This window comes from Bos grunniens, chromosome 20, assembly GCF_055505025.1.
Source record: "Bos grunniens cultivar Pamir isolate PY7600 chromosome 20, Bosgru_T2T1.0, whole genome shotgun sequence".
Classification (NCBI taxonomy): domain Eukaryota; kingdom Metazoa; phylum Chordata; class Mammalia; order Artiodactyla; family Bovidae; genus Bos; species Bos grunniens.
Window position 1 is genome coordinate 34,658,132 of NC_141184.1, and position 22,477 is coordinate 34,680,608.

At 35.7% G+C, this 22,477-nt stretch overlaps 1 protein-coding gene across 5 annotated transcripts in view; it reads left to right on the forward strand.

The window, feature by feature from the left end:
* The window catches only part of NIPBL (NIPBL cohesin loading factor), a 206,111-nt gene that overhangs the window by 167,047 nt on the left and 16,587 nt on the right, over positions 1 to 22,477 (forward strand). For 3 of the 5 annotated variants that reach the window (XM_086361456.1, XM_086361454.1, XM_086361458.1), the window contains 6 exons: positions 13,605 to 13,713; positions 15,175 to 15,311; positions 18,585 to 18,725; positions 18,858 to 18,951; positions 19,432 to 19,586; positions 20,366 to 20,456. In XM_086361456.1, coding sequence (XP_086217582.1) covers positions 13,605 to 13,713; positions 15,175 to 15,311; positions 18,585 to 18,725; positions 18,858 to 18,951; positions 19,432 to 19,586; positions 20,366 to 20,456 — 727 coding nt within the window. The remainder of the gene's footprint in view (positions 1 to 13,604; positions 13,714 to 15,174; positions 15,312 to 18,584; positions 18,726 to 18,857; positions 18,952 to 19,431; positions 19,587 to 20,365; positions 20,457 to 22,477) is intronic. The other 2 variants (XM_086361457.1, XM_086361455.1) reach the window with 1 other exon arrangement.

A 22,477-nucleotide genomic window follows, 5' to 3' on the forward strand; every position in this document is an offset into this window, starting at 1 on the left:
TGAATAAGTAATATTCTCTCTTCTCATCCTTCTAGATAATTTTTTAATCCCTTTAATCTAGATGATAGACATGAGATCTATAGATAGGTACATAGATTGCATTAAATATATGTTTACATTATTTGACATGTTTTAAAATATATAGAATGTCCTATAGAAGTATAGGATTAAACCACAATTAGTGTTCTTTAAAAATTTTATACATGGAAATATTTAGCTCCTTATGAATTTTTTTATTTAAGGATTTTCAAATAGAAGTACTCATTACCCAGCTTCAAAAGTTGTTAGTATTTTCCTAATATCCTGTTTATCTCTTTCCCACCCCCATCTATTTTTTTTTTTAATTTAACTTTCTTTGGCTGTAACACTTTTAAAGAAAATCCCATACTTTATATCATTTCACTCATAAATACTTTAATGTCTGTCTCTAACAGAGATGACTTTTTTAAAAAAAACAGAGTATCTTTGTCATCTGATTCAAAATAACTATTAATAAAATTATTTCCAAACATGTAATAATTATTCCATGTTCACATTTCCCTGATTGTCTCAAAAATGTGTTTTTATAGTTGAATTGCTGTTGCTTTGGTTGTCATGACTCTTAAGTCTTAGTCTATAAAAGTCAACTTTCACTGTTTCATTTCTCATGCTGCTTACGTTTTCCTGTGGAGTGTCCCATATTCTAGATATCATAGATCTCTTCTTTCTGGTGTCATTCTAGTGTTCCTCTGGCCACCATTTTTTTTTCTGTAAACTCTTAAGTTAGATTAGAGGTTTACTGATATTGAAGTTCAGTTTTCAGAAAACAGACAAGAATACTTCACAAGTGACGCTAAATATTGTTGCCTCACATCAAAAGGCACGTTATGTTTGGTTGTCCCATTTTCAGTGATTTTGACTGTGTTCTTAATCTTTCATAAAGTCTTTCATGATAGGTTTTGAATGATCATTACCTAGGTTCATTATTTTCATTACAAATTGCAAAATGCTGATTTTTTCCAAATTATTTTATTTATCCCATATTAATTGGCAGGGATTCTTCTTGAAAGAGGAATTTTGTCCTGAAAATTTAGTTACTGTGAAATACAGTTTGTACCAGAAAGGCAGGGAAAGTACTCTATTCTTTTCCGTTACTTACCAGTTTTCAGAATAATGAGTTTTCCCTTCAAATTGATTTTGTACCTTTTTGGTATAACCTCATTGCTCTTTTGTAACCTGATTACTTTCTGTCTCTACAAGATTCCCCAGATTTGGCTTGTACATTTTCTGTCCCAAATCTGAACTCAGCCATTTTTTCCTAAGAGCCCTGATTGCCTTTTGTGGGAATAATCTGGATGCTGTGAATATTCATTGCTAATAGGTTATCATAGCTTTGGACTTTTTCAGAGGATAGAGCTAGAAATATATATATTTATTTAGAAAGAAAAAATAAATTAAGAATTAATATTTTTAATTCAAATTTAAGACTATGAGATTCTGCTCCTTTTATTTTATTATTTCTTTTAGGCTAAAAATCTTATTTCCAAAGATAATTTCCTATTGCTGCTGCTGCTAAGTCGCTTCAGTCATGTCCGACTCTGTGCAACCCCATAGTTGGCAGCCCACCAGGCTTCCCCGTCCCTGGGATCCTCCAGGCAAGAATACTGGAGTGGATTGCCATTTCCTTCTCTAATGCATGAAAGTGAAAAGTGAAAGTAAAGTCGCTTAGTCGTGTCCGACCCTTAGCGACCCCATGGACTGCAGCCTACCAGGCTCCTCTGTCCATGGGATTTTCCAGGCAAGAGTATTGGAGTGGGTTGTCATTGCCTTCTCCAAATTTCCTATTAGCTTTTCCCTATTATATTACCATTAAGATTACTAGATACATTTTAAGACTTTTTTTACATTTCTTTTTATCTATAGCTCACTAAACACATACCATTAAAAGTCTATCGTGAAATAGTTTTTTCTGTTTGATATGCCAACAATTTACTATCTGTTCTGTTTGTTTACTTTTTAATTTTTAACAGTACTTTTAGTTAAACTATATTTAGCAATATTTTTAATAATCAACCAAATTATTTTATTGAAACATAATTTATATGCATAAATGTTAACCAATTTTAGGTGTGCAACTTGACTAATTTTAGTAATTATTTACAATGATGTAAAGAATATCACTCTTAAAAAGTTTTCTTGTGCCTCTTTGTAGTAGTTGATCTTCTCCCCCAACCCTGGGAAACCACTCATTCACTTTTTGTCACTATATAGTTGTCCCCTTTGTAGAATTTCATGTCCAGAGAATCATACAGCATGTAGTCTTTTGTGTTTGATTTCTAGCAGAATGTTGCTGGTATATTGTTTTATTCCTTTTTATTGCTGAGTAGTAGCAATAGTATGGATGTATCATAATTTCTCTGTTAATTCACAAACTTACAGACTTACAAGTTGTTTCCAGTTCGGGCTGTAATGAATAATGCTGCTTGTGTGCATGTTCTTGTGAGGTTGGGTGTTTTCATTTCTTTTGGGTAAATTCCCATGGTTGTGATTACTGGGTCATGTGAGTGAGAAACTGCCAGGCTGTTTTTCCAAAATGGCTGAACCATTTTGCATTTCCACCAGCAATATTCCAGTTGATCCACATTCTCATCAATACTTGGTATTGTCAGTCTTTTTAAGTTTAACCCTTTGGTAGTGTTTAGTAATATGTTACCTTTAAAAAAATTTTAAGACACCTTTTTTAAGCACCCTCATGGTGTTTGCTTATGTTATCCAGTCTGTAACATCTTAGGCTCTCTTTATCAATCATCTTCCATTTTATAATTTTACATGATATATTTGATACCCTTTCCCCCATAAGTCAAATAATTAGCTGTATTATAGAGCCTTATGACCATCTTAGTTATGTCAACCATTCCAAAGGGGACACAATAATTTCTAGAAAGCTCTATACCCATGTTTCATATGATACTAGTATAGCTCTCAGAAATGTCCTTAGTGAAAAGAATCTAAGGTAATATTCCTATGTGTTATTGGCAGGTTGGAAGTAGATAAGTGAACACTAGATTTATAACTTCTTAGCTGTAGTTTTATACTCTTTATATCTTTACTCTCTAGTCCTCTTTTAAGCTCATTGCTCTTTCCATTCCTCCCTGTTTTTTGCTTTCCTACTTTAGTTTCTGCCAACAATTTAATTTACCAAAATGACATTGTGACTTTCTGGATATAGTCATTAAACTAGCAGAGTTTAGTTTTATGAAGTAAAGAACATTTTATTAAAATATTTATATAAATACACGATGGAGGTATAATCGCTCTTAGTGGTAATAAAAACACTGCATAAATTTGAAGAAAAGCTGAGGATACAAAGAAGGGACTACTGGAATTATCTTAAATCCTTGAATCAAAAATAATCAACATTCTTATTATTTCCACATGAGCTCATGTATACACATTGCCTTCTGTCCAATTTTAGATACGTCTCATTATTTTTGTGTTGGATCGACTTCATATAGATAGTGATTCCTAATTCATGGAATGTGATAGCCTTGGGAAGTTTTAAGTACTGCATGAAATAACTTCATATTTACATAGGCATCAAACTCTGTCCGCTGACTACATAATGTTAGAATGTCACATATATATATAAAAGTATACACACAAACATACACAAATTTTTTTAATGTATGGAAACTCGTGTCCCTTTTAACTTTTAATGAATTCGTGGTTTCTTTTTAATTTTTTCAGTAGTGTGTGAAAAAGTTCAATCATGAAAGTCCTTCCATTTTTTTTTTTTTTTTTTTCTAAAAAGTGGTTCAGTTAGTGTAAATCACTATCATAGCCTATAGTGGGTACACAAAATTAATTTTGCAATGCCATTCATTTTCATTGCTTATGTTCTAAGACTACAGCCCCCACTTTTTTTTTTTAGTTTACAAGAAAATGCAGGCAATGAAAAAACTTAAATAGCCTACATTTCATCTTTTCCTGGCCTTTGTAATCCAAAATAAGATCTGCCTCTTGAAGTTTACAATCAAATACTCTTATTGCCATCAATCAGTGAATGAATAGAAAAATGACTGTATCAATATTCATATAATTTGATAGTGCTCCACATCGTAGAAGCACAGACTGCTAATACATACAGCAGTATAGACATTTATTAAAGCACTCTGCAGAATGAAGGAAGCCTTACACAGGAGAGTACATATTCTGATACCATTTATATGAAGTTTAAGGAGAGGCAAAACTAATTTGTATTGAAAAAATTCAGAAGAGTAATTTCAGGGGGCCAGGGATTTACTCAGAAAGGATATGTATCAGTCATCTCTTCTAGAATATTATATTCTTCATAGAAGCAGAACCAACCAAATACTGAAAAAGAGAGACAGAGAAAAGATTTATTGTAGGAACTGTCTTGTGTGATTGTTTTTGTCATTTAGTAACTAAGTGAAGCCTGACTCTTGTGCAACCATGGATTGTAGCCTGCCATCCCAGGCAAGAATACTGGAGTGGATTGCCATTTCTTTCCCAAGAAATCTTCCCAATGCAGCGACTGGAGCCATGTCTCCTCCATGCAGGCGGATTCTTTACTACTGAGCCACTAGGGAAGCCCCTCACATGATTATAGAGCCTCTTAAATCCCGCAATCTGTCGACAAACTGGAGACCCAGAAAAGCCCCTAGTGTGTAGTTTGTTCTGTGTCCTAAAGCCTGAACCACAGAAGCAGATAGTATAAATCCCAGTTCAAATGTGAAAGAAGACCAGTGGTCCCAGCTCAGGTAATCAGAGAATGGTAGGATTCTTCCTTCCTCTACCTTTTGTTCTTTTCAGGCCCACCCACATTGGAGAGGGCAATCTGCTATGCTGAGTCCACCAATTCAAGTGCTAATCTCATTTAGAACTACCCTCACTCACCAACACATCCAGTAAAAATGTTTAACCAGATAACTGGGCATCCTTTGGCCCAACCAAGTTAACGCTTAAAATTAATCATCACAGCTCTACCCTTTGTTAACTTGGCACCCGTATATTGATACATCTCCTTATACCATACTAAATCTCCAAATAAAGACAATAACAAAGTCATGATTCTATCTAACATGATACAGTTATCCTGCATACAACCAAAAATGCACTAACCCCTTTCCCAGAAGAAGTCCTTGAGTAATGTTTACTCTTCTCTTGACATCCTGTAATTTAATTACAACCATGTCAGTTTATAATAACATTTAAATACTTTGATATGAAATCAATATACTTTATGTTCTGTGGTAAGGAAATAGAAGGTGGGCGGGAAGAAACACATTTTCTCACTTTCCCTCCCTCAGTCTCTCTCTTCCTGTCCCTCTCCCCAACTTGCGTACACATAACACACACACGTATTTATGACAAAATAAGCAGGAAATACTCATGACAAAGTCCTTGTATCTATAACTGATGATGTGGTCATAGCTGGTATTTATTACTAAGGGATGGCCTGTGGGATCTCTTGCGTTCCAAACACACTCTTACGTACCTCCACTGTGGAATATTGCACTAGTTTCTTCTTGGTGCCTGCATGTTCAGTTGTTTCCAACTCTGTGGCCTTTTGGACTGTAGCCCACCAGGCTCCTCTGTCCAGGGCATTCTCTAGCAAGAATACTGAAGTGGTTGCCATGCCCTCCTCCAGGGAATCTTCCCGACCCAGGGATCAAACCTTCATCTCGTAGCTCTCTTGGATTGGCAGACAGTTCTTTACCACCTGGAAAGCCCAACTCCTTTCTTTACTTGTTGATTCAGAGGCATAAAGAGTGCATGGTAGTTGACTAACAGTCTTTCAGTTCAGTGGGATTTTTGTTATGTCTTCTGGTACAAAAATTCCTCTCTCTGGAACCTCTCTCTAGGCCAGCAGAGCATAAAGTCACTGGAATGGAAGCAAAAATTTTGCTAATCACTCATATTAGCAAATGATTGATTAGCAAATTTGAGTGAGTGATGCCTTTCAAATTTCCACCTTTTGATTCCTGGACCATGAATCCTGGCTATAGACAAAACAGCACCATGTATTGGATGCTGATTCAGAGCATAGGAGCCTGCTGGAGAATCTTGCCCCAGCCACAGCAAGATATTGCCCCCTATCTGATGCTGTAACTGAGTTTGTAAAAGGCTGTTTCCACCTTCTGTCAAGTCAGCTGTTTCAGAATGGTGGGAAACATGGAATATGAGCATGGGCTCACTGCTGTACTTCTTTTGCGCTGAAGTGCTTTTCTTAACCAAAGCAGTTTTGTGTGGAGTTATGGCAAGAGGAGAAGAGGATGACAGAGGATGAGATGGTTGGATGGCATCACTGACTCAGTGGACATGAGTTTGAGCAAAGTCAGGGAGGTAGTGATGGACAGAGAAGCCGAGAGTGCTGCAGTTACAGGGTCGCAGAGTCAGACGGCTTAGAGCCTGAACAACAAATATTATGGTAGATAAAGTATCCTCTAAGTCCATAGGTGGTAGTTTTGGTAGAAGTATTGCATACAGAAAAGGCAAAAATATATCAAGAGTGCCTGTTTCAGTATGAACAAAATGCTGCCCCTTCCATGATGGAGGCAGCCTAATTGTAATCAACCTGCCACCAGGTTGCTGGCTGGTAATCCCTGGGAGTCATTCCATATCAGAAACTCAGTGTTGTTCTCTACTGCTGGCCGAGTGGACCATAGATAGTGTGGCCTTGGTGAGTAGAAGTCCATGTTGCTGAGCTTAAGTGTGACTTCCATCTCTGCCACAACACATAGTCTGTTCATGAGCCCGTTGGGTGAGGACAGGAGTGGCTGCAGAAAGAGGCTGTTACCTTGGAGAAGGTATCTGCAGAGCAAGTCGTCTGCTGAGGCCACCCTTTGGTGAACATTCATATGGAATATAAATATTTTACCATTCAGAGATGCCTCTTTTCCAGATTCCCTTGTCACCAACTTTGATCATTTGTCTTTCCAAGCAAAGTGAATGAGATGCACATCTTAAAGTTCTGCCCAATGGGGAATTTTTTTTCACCACTGTCCTTCAGGGATGTCCCAGAAAGGGGCTGTATTGCTGCACTGTCCACTTTTGGGTGATCCCTGCATGTTGTGTAGACCAATCTGTAAACCAGGGATATTCCCTGTGGTCAACTGAGGCCAGAGGTGCAGGCTGAGAGAAGGCAGTGTAGCAGAATGGGAACCATAGGCATTTTGGCCACTTTTTCATGTAATTAACTTGTGCCCTTCAGCCTGCTCTGGCCTAATCGTGTATACACCGCTTCCCTTTGATGATATAATGCTGCTTTACACACCCAACTTTGTGGCTTGGTGAGGCAGCCACCCGGTTTATGATTGATAGCTCAGAATGCATGATGATTTTGGTGGCCCATGGGTAGGCATTCAGTATCGACTAAGGCCAAGTAGCGTGCCAAGAGCTGTTTCTCAAAAAGAGAGTGGTTGTTCCCAGAGGGTGGCAGGGCTTTGTTCCAAAATCCTGAGGACTTATGCTGCAGTTCATTTATAGAGGCTTGGCAGAGGCTCCAGTCAGCAGCCATATCTGCCACTGACACCTCAGTGCTGCTGGTCTGTGGCATGAGTGACAAAGCAGCTAGCACAGCAGCCTGGACCTGCCTTTCCAGAGCTGCCTTCTCTTCTATGCCCCATTCAGCACTGGCAGCTTCTCAGGTCACTCAGTAAATGGGCCAGAATCATATACCCAAATGAGGTATAATGAGAATAATATACCCAAATAAGCCTCCAAAATTCAAAGAAACTCTCTAAAGCATTGAGTTCTTTTTTGGTTATAGAAAGGACCAAATGCAACATCTTCTTCTTTGCTTACAGTGGACATCACACCATGTCCCACACCACTAAGCCCCCAGGAATTTCTTCAAAGTAGAAGACCCCTAAATTTTTGTTGGATATATTCCCCACCCTTTCACATGCACATTCTATGAATAAGTCCAGTGTACTTGTTCCTTTTTGCTTACTATGTGCAGTTGGCATAATGTCATCAATGTAATGGGCCAGTGTGATGTCATGTTAAAGTGAAAGATAATCAGCGTCATACAAACTAAATTATAATGTAAGACTGGGGAGTTAAGATACCCCTGTGACAGTGCAATACATTTCTGGCCTTGCCAGTTAAAAGCAAACTGCTTCTGGGGGCTTTTGACAAGGATGAGGAAAAAAGGTATCTCCCAGATCATTAGCTGTACACCAGGTTCCAGAGGATGTTAATTTGTTCAAGCACTAACATCTCATCTGGTACAGGAGCTGCAGTTGGAGTCCTGACCTGGTTAAGCTTATGCTAATAATTCAGGGTCTTTTCTAATGAGTCGGTTCTTTACATCAGGTAGCCAAAGTATTGGAGCTTCAGCGTCAGTCCTTCCAATGATTTCTTTTAGGATTGACTGGTTTGATCTCCTTGCAGTCCAAGGGACTCAAGAGTCTTCTCCAACACCACAGTTCAAAAGCATCAATTCTTTGATGCTCAGCCTTCTTTATGGTCCAACTCTCACATCCATACATGACTACTGGCAAAACCATAGCTTTGACTAGATGGACCTTTGTTGGCAAAGTGATGTCTCTGCCTTTTTTTTTTTTTTTCCCTTTACTGTTATTTGCATTTATTTTTTGTGGCCTTTATTCCTGGGTCATAAGTTTTTGTTTCTTCACTTTCTTCTGGGATATCTTTTTCTTCTGTGCAACCTCCTCTTCTGGTTTAGGAACAGTCTGTTCTTTTTCAGTAAGGATCATCTCAATGTGGCAGGGAGAGCTCATGTAGGGGTTGATTGACTACGAGCTCTGTAAGTCCTGTGCCGCATCTCGTGGGCTTTGTTCACCTGGATGTGCTCAGTGACCAGAGATTCTGCGTCTAAGCCCTTAAGTTCCGCATGACTCTCTGCATTTTTGAGCATGTGCTGTAAAAATTCAGCACCCTTTTTGGGCCACTGATCCTGCATCCAGCCCTCCTGTTTGGCCTGTGCACACCTACCAACTCCACCACTGTAACAATGGAGTGGCACACATTGCTTCTTTAAAGTGACGTCCTTCAGATACTTGGAGGCTTTTCGGATATGCAAACCCTTTATGGCCTGGGCAATTTTCAGGAATGTTCTTAAAGTGAGCATGAAGATTTGAACCTCTTGATTTGGATGATTTTGTGGGGTTTTCTGGGTCGAGTGAATAGCGCATCACTTTTAGAGGTCACTGCAGCCTGCTTATCAGAAAAGTAATGTCTCTGCTTTTTAATACGCTGTCTAGGGTTGTCATAGCTTTTCTTCCAAGGAGAAGGCATCTTTTAATTTCATGGCTGCAGTCATCATAGGAAACCAAGAAAATAAAGTCTGTCACTGTTTCCTTTGTTTCCCCACCTATTCACCATGAATTGATGGGATCAGATTCCATGATCTTAGTTTTTTGAGAGTTTTAAGGCAGCTTTTTCAATCTCCTCTTTCACCTTCATTAGAAGTCTCTTCAAATTAGAATCTCTTCAAAGCAAAGAGACTCTAATTGCTCTTTGCTTTCTGCCATAAGGGTGGTATCATCTGCATATCTGAGGTTATTGATATTTCTCCCAGCAATCTTGATTCCAGCTTGTGCTTCATCCAGCCTGGCATTTCGCATGATGTACTCTACATGTAAGTTAAATAAGCAGAGTGACAATATACAGCCTTGACGTACTACTCCTTTGCTAATGTGGAACCAGTCCATTGTTCCATGTCCATTTCTAACTGTTGCTTCTTGACCTGCCTACACATTTCTCAGGATGTATATAATCATGTACAAAATTTTGGTAAAATTATGGATGGTTAAAGGCTATTGTGATGTGGTCTCAGATGCAAATGAAGAAATGCTGTTGGACAACAGAGAAAAGTCTGTCCTCGTAATTTGACGAAGCACTTGGCTAAATTGTGTTCCTTTTCTAGTGTTTGGTGAAGGGAAGACTTCAAGTGATGAAATTGGATGTTTAGCTGAGGAGATTTCTAAGCAAAGGGTTGAAGGTGCAGCTTGATTTCTCGTGCCCAAGTTTACAGTCAAATAGTGTCTTTGTCTCCATCAACCAGTGAATGGCTAAAGAAAACCTGATGTATCTATATAGCTAAATAGTACAGCATGTCAAAAGGAACAAACTATTGATACTTAACAGCAAAGTAGGTAAATAATAAAAACATTACACAAAGTGACAAGAGTCTTATACAGAAGAGTACAGGTTATGATTCTATTTATACGAAGCTCTAGGAGAGGCTATACTAATCTGTATGGAAAAAAATCAGAAGAGTGGTTGCAGGGAGCCATGGATCGAATGGAAAGGAACATGAGGGAGTTTTCAAAGGTGATGGTAATAATCTATATCAGTAGTTTTAAAAGTTAACAAGATTATCTGTGACTTGTTAGAAGTAAAATTTTAAGACTTTTGTCCAGATTTAATTAATCAGTAACTCTGAAGTTGGGGCCCACCATTCTATAGTTTAGCAGTCTCCAGATGATTCTAATGTAAGTTAAAGATGGAGAAAGTTTGTCCTCTATCTTGGTAGAGTGTTTGAGTTATAAAGGGTAATGCACTTAACAAAACTGGGCAACTGTAGATTTGTACATATCATTTCATGTAAATTTTATCTCAAAAGGAAAAGGTAGAGAGTATATTGATGTCTACAGCTTATTTACCCATCAAAAAGTTGGACAGAGATGTGTATATGTTTATACTATATATATTATATATGCATACATATATATGTACATCTGTGCATGCATATTGTGGGGCTGGTTTAGCATCAGCACGTGTGTGTATGATTTAACATTAAACAAAAAATAAGTAATCATATCAGAGGATACAAAAGAAATTGTTGATAAAATTTAATACCCTTGAATGAATAACGTCTAGTAAACTAGAAGTAAAATCTGACAGAGAATAAACTGTAAAACCTAAAGTAAAAATCATGCAAAATGGGAAGATGTTAAAAGACATCTCATCAAAATCAAGAATAGAAAATATTTATCAAGCATGTCAAGGTGTTCTTAAACCATATATGGAAAAGTAAAGAGTTGAAAATAATCATCACTTCTGAAAATGCAGGAGCACTAATGTGTCTTAACAGGTACCAGGACTTATTAAAGATTGAGTAATTAAGATAGCTTGAACTTTTCAATAAATGGGACTGGAACAAGTGGCTACCCATAAGGGTTGTTTTTTACTTTTTAAAAAAATTCTTCAACTCAGCAAAGAGTCCGGGCATGACTGAGCGTGCACACACACACACACGCATAGATTAAAGGAAATCTTTTAAACTTTTAGAAGACAGTATTTATGTGCGAGCTAAGTCGCTTCAGTTGTGTCCAACTCTGTGCAACTCTTTGGACTGTAGCCTGCTAGGCTACTTTGTCTATAGGATTCTCCAGGCAAGAATACTGGAGTAGGTTGCTATGCCCTCCACCAGGGTATCTTCCCGACCCAGGGATCAACCCGCGTCTCTTATGTCTCCTGCGTTGGCAGGCTGGTTCTTTACCTCTAGCGCCACCTGGGAAGCCCCAGAAGACAGTATATGTATTAATATATTTTTGACTTTTCTTAATGAAGGATTTCTTGAGTCCCAGAAAACCAGTAACCTGAAAAGACTGATAAATTTCACTGCCTTAAAATGAAGAACACTTGTGAATCCAGAAAAAACACACTAAGTGGGACAGATATTTGATACACATACAACTGACAAAGGAACGTTGTTAAAAAATATAAAGAGCTGCTTTCCTACAAACCAGTATAAGGCAAGAGTCTCAGTAGGAAAACAGGAGAAAGTAATGAGTGGGCATTTCATAAAGAAAAAAACACATGTGACTTAAGGTATTCAGCCTCATTCATAATATGGGAAATGCAAATCAAGACTCTTTTTAAACTTAGCATTATTTCATAGAGTTGAACATTCATATTACCCATGACCCAGGAATTCCATGCCAAGGTACACACCCGAGAGAATCTTACATATGTGTACCAGGAGACAAATAAAAATGCTCATTATGCCACTAAAGTTATAATTAACTTGTCTTCAGTAGAATGGATGAATGAATTGCAGTACAGACACAACACCTATTTTATAGTAGCAAAAATGAGTTAAGTAACAGTTTCATGCAACAACCTGGATTACAGTTAGTGACATATTAAATGGAAAAGGCCAATCCCAGAAGACTGCATCCAGCATGATACCTTTTAGAAAATTGAAAATCCAGCAAAACTAGAATAACTTTTTTTTTTAAGTGAAGAAATGGAAAAAGTTCTGATAAGTGGTACTTTGAAAGTGAAACAGGAAGATGGGATAAAGGAAGGAGCACATTGAGAAATATAAGTTATTGGAGATACTCTTAAGTTAGGTTCATAATGCATCATTATATTTTATTTTATAAAATATTCATTATATTTTATAATCAAAGAAAAGGGCGTATAACCAGTACTGGCAGTGTGTCATAACCCAAAATTTATGGTTAATACTTTTGTGTGTTCTTGATGTCTTGGAGAGCAAAAACAAGAGCCTGTTTTCTACCCCTTCCCAAAAAAGAACAAGGTAGCATATAATATTAATAGCTGCTTAAGGTTGAGTTACAGAGCAGGACATGGAGAACTTGCTGTTTAGAGCTAAAACTGGGTAAATTGAAGTTACCTTGATTTGATTTATTTCTTTAAATTGGAAGGAGTAGGGGAAATGTGTGTGATAACGTTATTCTGATTGCTATCAGTTGTAGTCATCCACACATCTTGTAGTGAAAGTTTAAACTAAATCTTCTCTGTCCTGTACTAGCCACGTGTGATTTTTCATTTCATTTGAATTTTTATTTATTTTTAATTCCTCAGTTATACTAGCTACATTTCAAGTGTTTAGTAGCTGCATGTGGCTTGTGGCAGCAATACTGTACAGCACAGATATAAAACATATCCATCATTGCAGAAAGTTATAATTGTACAGCGTTGGAACCCTTGACAGGAATTACACATTTTTAACTTCTTTAATAACCCAAGAATTGTATTAGCTATTCTTTATTAACAAAACAGATGTATCTTAGGTGACATTACCATTGACCTCTGATTATTAAAGATTGTATTTATTTTCCAGCTATAATTAGACTCATCTCTTTTCTCATATCATTATTTGTAGCACATCTCTATCAGTTGGTAAAAGATAACACAGGGAAGAAATCCAGCCTTGTGTTTTATAATTGCAGATTTTAAGGTGCAAGTCAGATGTAGTTACAGCTATTTTAAAAATGTCATTAACCCATAATAAACTTTTTTGAGAAATCAAGAACTTGAAATGATGAGGGATGAAATTCTAAGTCTTTAAAATCACTCAACTAGCATTGAGGGGTAATCTTAAGGGAAGGTCAGTGTTCTCATTTCTCTCATATTCTGCCTTAGGTTCTATACATAGCAATTTAAATAACTTCATACTAAAATTGTTTGGAAATATCTTTAATTACTGGTTATATTTTAAAATATTTGTTCTATATTTTTTACTTGTGAATTTGCATTTTCAGTATTGTTAGTAACCAATTGAAAATCTTATTACTTATGGACACATTTTGATGCATTTATATTATTATTGTCTAATGAATTATACTGGGATTTTTTTTTTCATATATATACACTTATAGTTGTTGAAGTCTGAAGAGGATTCCTCATATAAACCTGTGAAGAAAGCTTGTACTCAACTTGTTGATAACCTAGTTGAGCACATTCTTAAATATGAGGAATCTCTAGCTGGTAAGACATTTTATATATTGGTCATTAAGTTGATTTTATAAGATGTTAAAATACTTTGTGCACATTTCTTATTTTTGCCTCTCACTCTGCTTAGCCTAATAATTAACTACTTCACTTTTAAATGAACTCTGTTTTTTGTTGTGTTGAATCCCAGGTTATTGTTACGTTATAGTTGACTGGTATTATTTACAGCAATGTAATAGAAGCATGGGACTCATCTCTTTCACATATCTTTCAATAGAATATAATTTTAGATGTCATATGAGCAAGAATTAAAGTAAGTCCAGGGACTAATGTATGTAGGTAAATGTGCTTATCCAAAAACTGTTCAGTATCTTTCAAATTATATAAAAATTTCTATCAAAATGAAGTTAATTAGTATAAAAATGTTTTTAAAAGATTTATAGTGCCTTCCTAATACCATTTATAATTATATAAAATGTGCTTAACCTTGACCTAGAAAGATGTTAGTAATTTTTAAATTGACAAGTTTGTTAAATCTTTAATATTATATATTATCTATCAGTCACAAAATTGAAGTTATTAATGAAAATATAAATGATTATAAAATCATAAAAGTCATAATTGTTATCTATTGCTTGAAAGCACACAAGACTAACATTACTTCCCATCCCCTAATATATATTAATCAGGAACAACAGGCAGCCTCAGTCAATTTTCAGAATTGGGGGCCATTTACCTCTTACAGAGGTACCATTTATGGTAAAAATTGTTGATATTCTTTATATTTTAATGCAGTCTTTTTTATTTTTTCATTTTCCATGTTTACCTCTTTTTCTTTGTATCTTCTGTTCTGCTTCCCAGTTTTCCCCTTTCCTAGATTTTAAAGGTGATACTGTTGTCACTTAATGTTAAACAGTTGCTAATCTCCTCTAAAAATGCCCAGGAACTAAGACACATTGTATCTTCTAGCTAGGTACACTTTTCTCTTAGCTGAACAGCATTTACTTGTCTTAATACAGCACTGGTCCACTTATGCATCATTCCTGTCTTCTGACATTTTACCACAGCAGCATCTTTTTTCCCCAGTACCCTTAAACACAGTATCACCTCAGCTAAATTGTTTTTGTCCTCCTTTGCTAATTTCTTTCCCATTCTCATTTCCATGCATTTTTAGATACTAACCAATACTATGTTTATTCTCAGAATTCCATCTCTAAACTTCCCAACTTTGATTCTGCTTTTTACTTCAGTCCTCCTCCCCTTGATGTGAAACTTGCCTTCCAAAGTGCAGCCTTTTTGCCCTTTATCCTTAATACATGTAATTTTATATAAGATAGAAAGGCAAGAAGTCTAGTATCATAAGGAATGCTAATCTGTTGTATTGAGGCATGTACTGAATCTATTCAGAGGATAGTATTGAGTAATTTGAATAATATTCTGTATCATTTCCACTGCCTTGTCATATTTTAGTGTCTTATTTTCTGTTTGTTTTTCCAGACTCTGACAATAAAGGTGTGAATTCTGGAAGATTGGTAGCTTGCATAACCACTTTGTTCTTATTCAGCAAAATAAGACCCCAGCTCATGGTTAAACATGCCATGACTATGCAGCCATATCTTACCACTAAATGTAGTGTAAGTATAGAGCTGTCTGTCCTGTTTTTCTCTCTTATCTAAACCATGTAGTAACTATTTTAAATTTAGAGTTCGCATTGTGTCATCCACCTTTTCACTGACAGATGACAGTCATTTTCACTGAAAGATCAACTGGGTTATGTACTCAAATATAGGTTCTAATATTTGTAGCAAGTTATCTACAAACATCATTTTTCTGATGTATTATAAATAAATTTCAGGTTTCATCTCTCTGTAAGCTCCTCAAGTTAAACTCTCAGTAATGCTTAATAAATGTAACCATTGTTAGGACTTAAACAGTGAGTGAGCAAAGTTCTTGTCACTGAGAAATTTACTGTCATTTGGATTCTGGTTTTGCTTTTCATTTGTTATTTTTGATGTATTTTATTTATATAATGTGTTTATATACTGAATATGAAAAATAAAGGATCATCAGAGATGTTAGGTTTTTAAGTTAATATTACACTTGTTCTCCTAAAATCAAATGTGAAGATTAACTACTGCTTGAGTCAGATAATCCAGCAGTTTATATGACAGCGTGGTAAATTCAATGGCTTATTACAACAGTAAATTTTAAAATACTCTAAAAATCTATGAATGTAGTTAGTTTTTTACTTCCTATGTTCCAAGCTTCCTAAGGAGCTAATTTTAACTGTTTACTAAGTTTGTTTTGCTGCTATGGTCAGTTTTTTTGGTGATCTAAATTAATAAATTCTAGGTGAAAAACTTCAGGATGTCCTGAGGAATTTTAAAACCAGAGAAAAGTATCAGAAGATAAATACATTAAAAATAATATATAATACTTCTGAAACAACATTTAAGACAACATATTTCTGTCTTTAGGGCTTGTGTTAGATGCAGATATAAACTGATTAATATGTAATCTGTGACTAATAATAATAGTTAATAGTTTTTGAGCACAGTGCCAAACACTAAAAAATTTTGCATGCAGCATCTCATTTACATTATGAAGTTAGTACCATTATTATCCTGGTTTTACAGATAAGGAAATGGAAGCTTAGAGAATATAAATAATTTGCCCAGTGTCATAGCTAATGAGTCCCAAAGCTAGAATTCAATACCATGTCTGTTTGCTTGTAGAATTTAAACAACAAAGGAGCCTTGATTATCCTCATTTAAATCGATATTTTTTAAAGCAAGGTTACTTGAAAACATTTTCTATACTTTGTTATGCATACACACACTAATATAAAGTTTTATATAAATAAGGTTATCTCATATATATGATAGACACCTTTTTTTTTTTTTTTAACGTTTTTTGTTGTTGTTTTTTATATCCTACCCTCGTTTCAGGATAAGCAATCTGGAGTGTCCTTGCACATTTTATCCATGTTTCTATAATTGCAGACACACATTATACAAATGGTTAACCAGATTTTTTAAAAATCACATCATGTTATATATGTATCTGTCAGGCATTTTTACTAATCTCAAAACAACTGATATATATTCATCCTTTTGAATAGCTGTATATTATTCATCTTATGGACATCTTATGATTTGTTTAACCATTTTCCCATCTAATTGAGTATTTATTTTTTATTTACATTGTTTCCTGTTGATAGCCACTACAACCAATTCCTTAATAGTCATTCCTATTCATATACTTTTAAATATTCGTGCTTCTTTTTCTTTGACATAGTCTGAGGAATTGACTTCCCAGATTGAAGGAATGTTTTTGCAGTTTTGATTTTGTTTCTGAGTAGCTCTTGTCAAATTGCTGGTGGACATGTTTCATAGCCACTTTGGAAACCAGTGAATGATGCTCTGTGTCATTTTTGTATTCTTTGCCAGGCTAACAGATGTAAAAGAATGTAGTTGTTTGTTGCTTCAGCTTCTCTTCCTTGATTTCCAAGAGGTTTAGCATCTTTTTTATGGCATTAACCAGTTGAACTTCATTTTCCTTAATTTGACTGTTCTTATCCTTTGCTTATTTTACCTTTGAACTGTGGACCTTTTTTTTGTAAACTCTTTAAATGTTTGAGATATTGACCTATCTTATGTATATTCATTCCAGATATTTCAGGTATTCTACAGCTCTTTTCCTTCATGATTTTCATCTTCATTTAAATTTTTCTTTTAGATTTTAAGATACTTTATTTACTTGATTTTTCAAGTCAGTTATGTTTCAAAAAATTTTTACTGCATTTTTAAAGTAAGATTCTATCAGTGATTTTCAAATGAATTTATCTTGAGAAAAACTAATTTATCCCTTCACCCACTTTAATCACCTGTTGCCTACAATTTTTAATCAGTTTTAAAACCTCTAAAATTTAAAAAAATTGTAATGTTAACATTTTAAATTTTAAAATAAAGGAGACTTATACCTAATTCTGGGATTCTGTGTTTTCCTCTATCATAAAAGGGGTTAACACAGCACTATTGTTAGCACTCAACTTCAGCACTGTTGACACTCAGGACCTGGTTATTCTTTGTTTTCAAGAGCTTTTCTGCATGTTATAGGATGTTTGGCAATATCCTTGGCCTCTGTCCACTGGATGCGAGTAGTACCCTCATGCCAGTGTTATGACAACCAAAATTGTCTCCATATATTGCCAGATATCCATTGGGGACAAAGTGAAAGTGAAAATATCAGTTGCTCAGTTGTGTCCGACTCTGCCACCCCATGGACTATATAACCTGCCAGACTCCTCTGTCCATGGAATTCTCCAGGCAGGGATAATGGAGTGGGTTGCCATTTTCTCCAGGGGATCTTCCCAACCCAGGAATTAAACCTGGGTCTCCTGCATTGCAGGCAGATTCTTTACCATCTGAGCCACCAGGAAAGTCACCCTCAATTGAGAGATACTGCACTGTTATTATCCTAGTTTGAAAAATATTAATCTTAAAAATTGTACCAGTCTTTGGTAAAATACTCTGTTAAATATTTAAACACCATTGTTCAGAACTGTTAGTGCATATTAGGGAGAAAAACAGTAACTGTAGCATTATGACTAAGTGACTAAAAGATCACATGGTAAGTTAGTGACAGAGCTAGAATAAAATCCAGGTTCCTGTCACTATCTGCTCCTCTTCCCTTCATACTTTAAAAAAGCTCTTTCCTAATGCTGTTTTGGGTTTTTTGGGGGGGGGGAGGGGAAGCTATTATGTGTGTGTGTGTGTGTGTGTGTGTGTGTGTGTATATGTATATAATATACCTATAAAATAATACCAAAACCTCAAATACACAAAGCTGCATATAGTTTCTTTTCAGATTTTGATATTCATAAAGCTTTGATTTTATCCTTATAGACACAAAATGATTTCATGGTTATCTGCAATGTTGCAAAAATTCTAGAACTAGTTGTACCACTGATGGAACATCCGAGTGAAACTTTCCTTGCCACTATTGAAGAAGATCTAATGAAGCTTATCATCAAATATGGCATGACTGTAAGCATTCACTTTACCACCTCTGTGTTGATCAATATGCAATTCACAAATCATGTGTTTTTAAATCACTTTATCATGCTTTTACCTTTGTTTTTAACTTTTATCTAAACAGTAATATTTTTTCTCTTTTAGGTAGTGCAACATTGTGTAAGCTGTCTTGGGGCTGTTGTAAATAAAGTGACACAAAATTTTAAATTTGTGTGGGCCTGTTTCAATAGATACTATGGTAAGTTCACTGCCTGGGCTTTAAAATTATTTTGCTAGATCCTGCAGTGTCCAGTTCCTTTTTAACATATCTGATAAAAGATAAGGGAATTATAAGAGGTTTGATTGTCCTCTGTAGTCCATTCTCAGAAGCGATACTTCCTGGTATCTTTTATATTCCCTCAATAACCCAATGTGATTACTTCAGAAATTTATCTTCTCATAAGTGAATGTTGATAAGTTTTTTGCCTACTATGTCAAATAAAATTTAAATACCATTTTTTTTCTTATATTAGTTCTTTTAGGCTCACTTGGAATGCCCTCATATTTCTAGGCATGTTTAATACTTAGAAAAGTTTAATTTTAGTAAATTTTAATTGAATTTATATTAATTTTGGTAAAATTTAGTTTTAGTTTATTAGCAGTAATTATTTGAGCATAACAGTTTAAGAATAGAGGGTTTATTATAAATAATATAAATAAATGTTACTTATTTTACTAGGTGCCATTTCAAAATTAAAAAGTCAACACCAAGAGGACCCAAATAACACTTCACTGCTAACAAACAAACCAGCACTTTTGAGATCCCTATTCACTGTTGGGGCACTGTGTCGGCATTTTGATTTTGATCTGGAAGATTTTAAAGGCAACAGTAAGGTAAAGATCCTAATATTATTATTTAATATCCTGAAAAAATAGAACTGTGTGACCTGTGCATTAAAAAATGACTGTAATGACCCAGGATGAGCAGCATTAGAGTAGTCTGGGTTTTGGTGTTGTTTTGTTTTAATTTTATTGTATTTTATTTTCTATTTTTTGGATATGCGGCATGTGAAAGGGCTTTCCAGGTGGCACTCGTGGTAAAGAACCTGCCTGCTAATGCAGGAGATGTAAGAGACGCAGGATTGATCCCTGGGTCAGGAAGATCCCCTGGAAGAAGGCAGGGCAACCCACTCCAGTATTGCCTGGAGAATCCTATGGACAGAGGAGCCTCGCAGGCTGCAGTCCATAGGGTCGCACAGAGTCGGACACGACCAAAGCAACTTAGCATGCACACATGGAGTGTGGGATCTTCGTTCCCTAACCCAGGATTGAACCTGCACCCCCTCCATTGGAAGCATGTAGTCTTAACCACTGACAGACCAGGGAAGTCTCTAGAGTTGTCTGGTTTAATTCTAAAACAATGCTTTTCAAAACATGGTCTGTGAAGCCAATCGGTTAGTTACCAGTCTGATAAATTAATGCAAGTTATATCTGCAAACTGTCCCAATGAATGAGATTGTTCTAAAATTTATGGACTTATACATGTATTGGTGATTTATTCTTTAGTAAAGTTTACATGCAGAAGTTTGCTTTTAGATATTTTTTCCCTTCACAGTTGAAAACGGATCTAAGCTACTCTTCCTTATACACTTTAATGTGTTTTTCCCCCTTAGGTTAACATAAAGGATAAAGTACTTGAACTATTGATGTATTTTACAAAGCATTCAGATGAAGAAGTGCAAACAAAAGCCATCATTGGTCTAGGTAAATTAAGTCTAGATTTCTTCCTAGTTCTTAGCTGTTTGAGAGGTTGAGGAAGTTTTAAAAATTTTGTGAGTCTAAAACATTGATTTACTTAAGTATGTTTCTGTTTAAAGTAGGATCTGGTGTCTAGAGTATACTTCTGGGGGTTAAAACAACGGGGTTCCATTCTTGGCTCATCCAGTGACTTCCTGGGTGACTTTCAGCAAGTCATGTAACTTGTATGTCAGTTTCCTCATTAGTAAAATAGAGGTGACAATACTTTCTTCAACCCCTACTTTATAGGGTTCAAAGTTCTTTAATTAAGAAAAGTGATGTAGAAAAATTTGTACTGTTGTGTATTTTTTTTTTCTTTTTTTTTTTTTGCTTTTTATTTTATTTTATTTTATTTTTTAAATTTTATTTTTTAAAAAAAAATCACATGCTCCCCATCCTGAACCCTCCTCCCTCCCAACCTCCCCATACCATCCCCCTGGGCCTTCCCAGCGCACCAGCCCCAAGCATCCAGCATCGTGCACTGAACCTGGACTGGCATCTTGTTTCATACATGACATTTCACATGTTTCAATGACATTCTCCCAAATCTTCCCACCCTCTCCCACAGAGTCCATAAGACTGTTCTATACATCAGTGTCTCTTTTGCTGTCTCGTACACAGGGTTATCGTTACCATCTTTCTAAATTCCATATACATGCGTTAGTATACTGTATTTATGTTTTTCCTTCTGGCTTACTTCACTCTGTATAATAGGCTCCAGTTTCATCCACCTCATTAGAACTGATTCAAATGTATTCTTTTTAATGGCTGAGTAATACTCCATTGTGTATATGTACCACAGCTTTCTTATCCATTCATCTGCTGATGGACATCTAGGTTGCTTCCATGTCCTGGCTATTATAAACAGTGCTGCGATGAACATTGGGGTACACGTGTCTCTTTCCCTTCTGGTTTCCTCAGTGTGTATGCCCAGCAGTGGGATTGCTGGATCATAAGGCAGTTCTATTTCCAGTTTTTTAAGGAATCTCCACACTGTTCTCCATAGTGGCTGTACTAATTTGCATTCCCACCAACAGTGTAAGAGGGTTCCCTTTTCTCCACACCCTCTCCAGCATTTATTATTTGTAGACTTTTGGATCGCAGCCATTCTGACTGGTGTGAAATGGTACCTCATAGTGGTTTTGATTTGCATTTCTCTGATAAAGAGTGATGTTGAACATCTTTTCAAGTGTTTGTTAGCCCGATCTTTGGCCCATTTTTTGATTGGGTCATTTATTTTTCTGGAGTTGAGCTGTAGGAGTTGCTTGTATATTTTTGAGATTAGTTGTCGGTTGCTTCATTTGCTATTATTTTCTCCCATTCTGAAGGCTGTCTTTTCACCTTGCTGTTGTGTATTTTTTTTAATTGTTATTTTTCTTTGCAACGTTTTGTCAGTGTATGTGTCTGCCTCTTCTAAAGTCAAAACAGAGGGCAGTCTACAGACTTCTATTTATTAGTATATAGATAACACATAGTAACCAACCACATAGGAACAGCTGGATGTATACTTTTTCTCTATTATTTTTCCAAGAGCATTGATGTAATAAATACATGTGGTTAGGTTAGGTCTTTGAGGTTTATCTGGAAGGATATTGGAATATGGGCGAAATTTGAGAAGGATAGCCTTAAAGTCTTGATACCTGAACTAAATGCACTAAAAAAAATTAGAAGAGCACTCTCTTCATGTTTTTGTGCTGTTGTTTTTTTTTTGTTGTTGTTGTTTGTTTTGTTTTACTCTGTACAGATACAGAGTATCTTAATATCTTATTTCCTCTTCATCTCTTTCAGAAAATTACATATAGCAAATAGAGTAAAAATTCATATACCACTTACTAGGGAGTTGTATTGGTAGAATATTACCTTTCAAGTCAAATATGTACTTCAGTCTGGACATACATTCTATAAAACAGCAAAAACTAATAGTGTTACATCTAATTCAGAGAACAAAGAATGTAAATTTTAATTTGAAGCAGTACTATGCAGAAAAT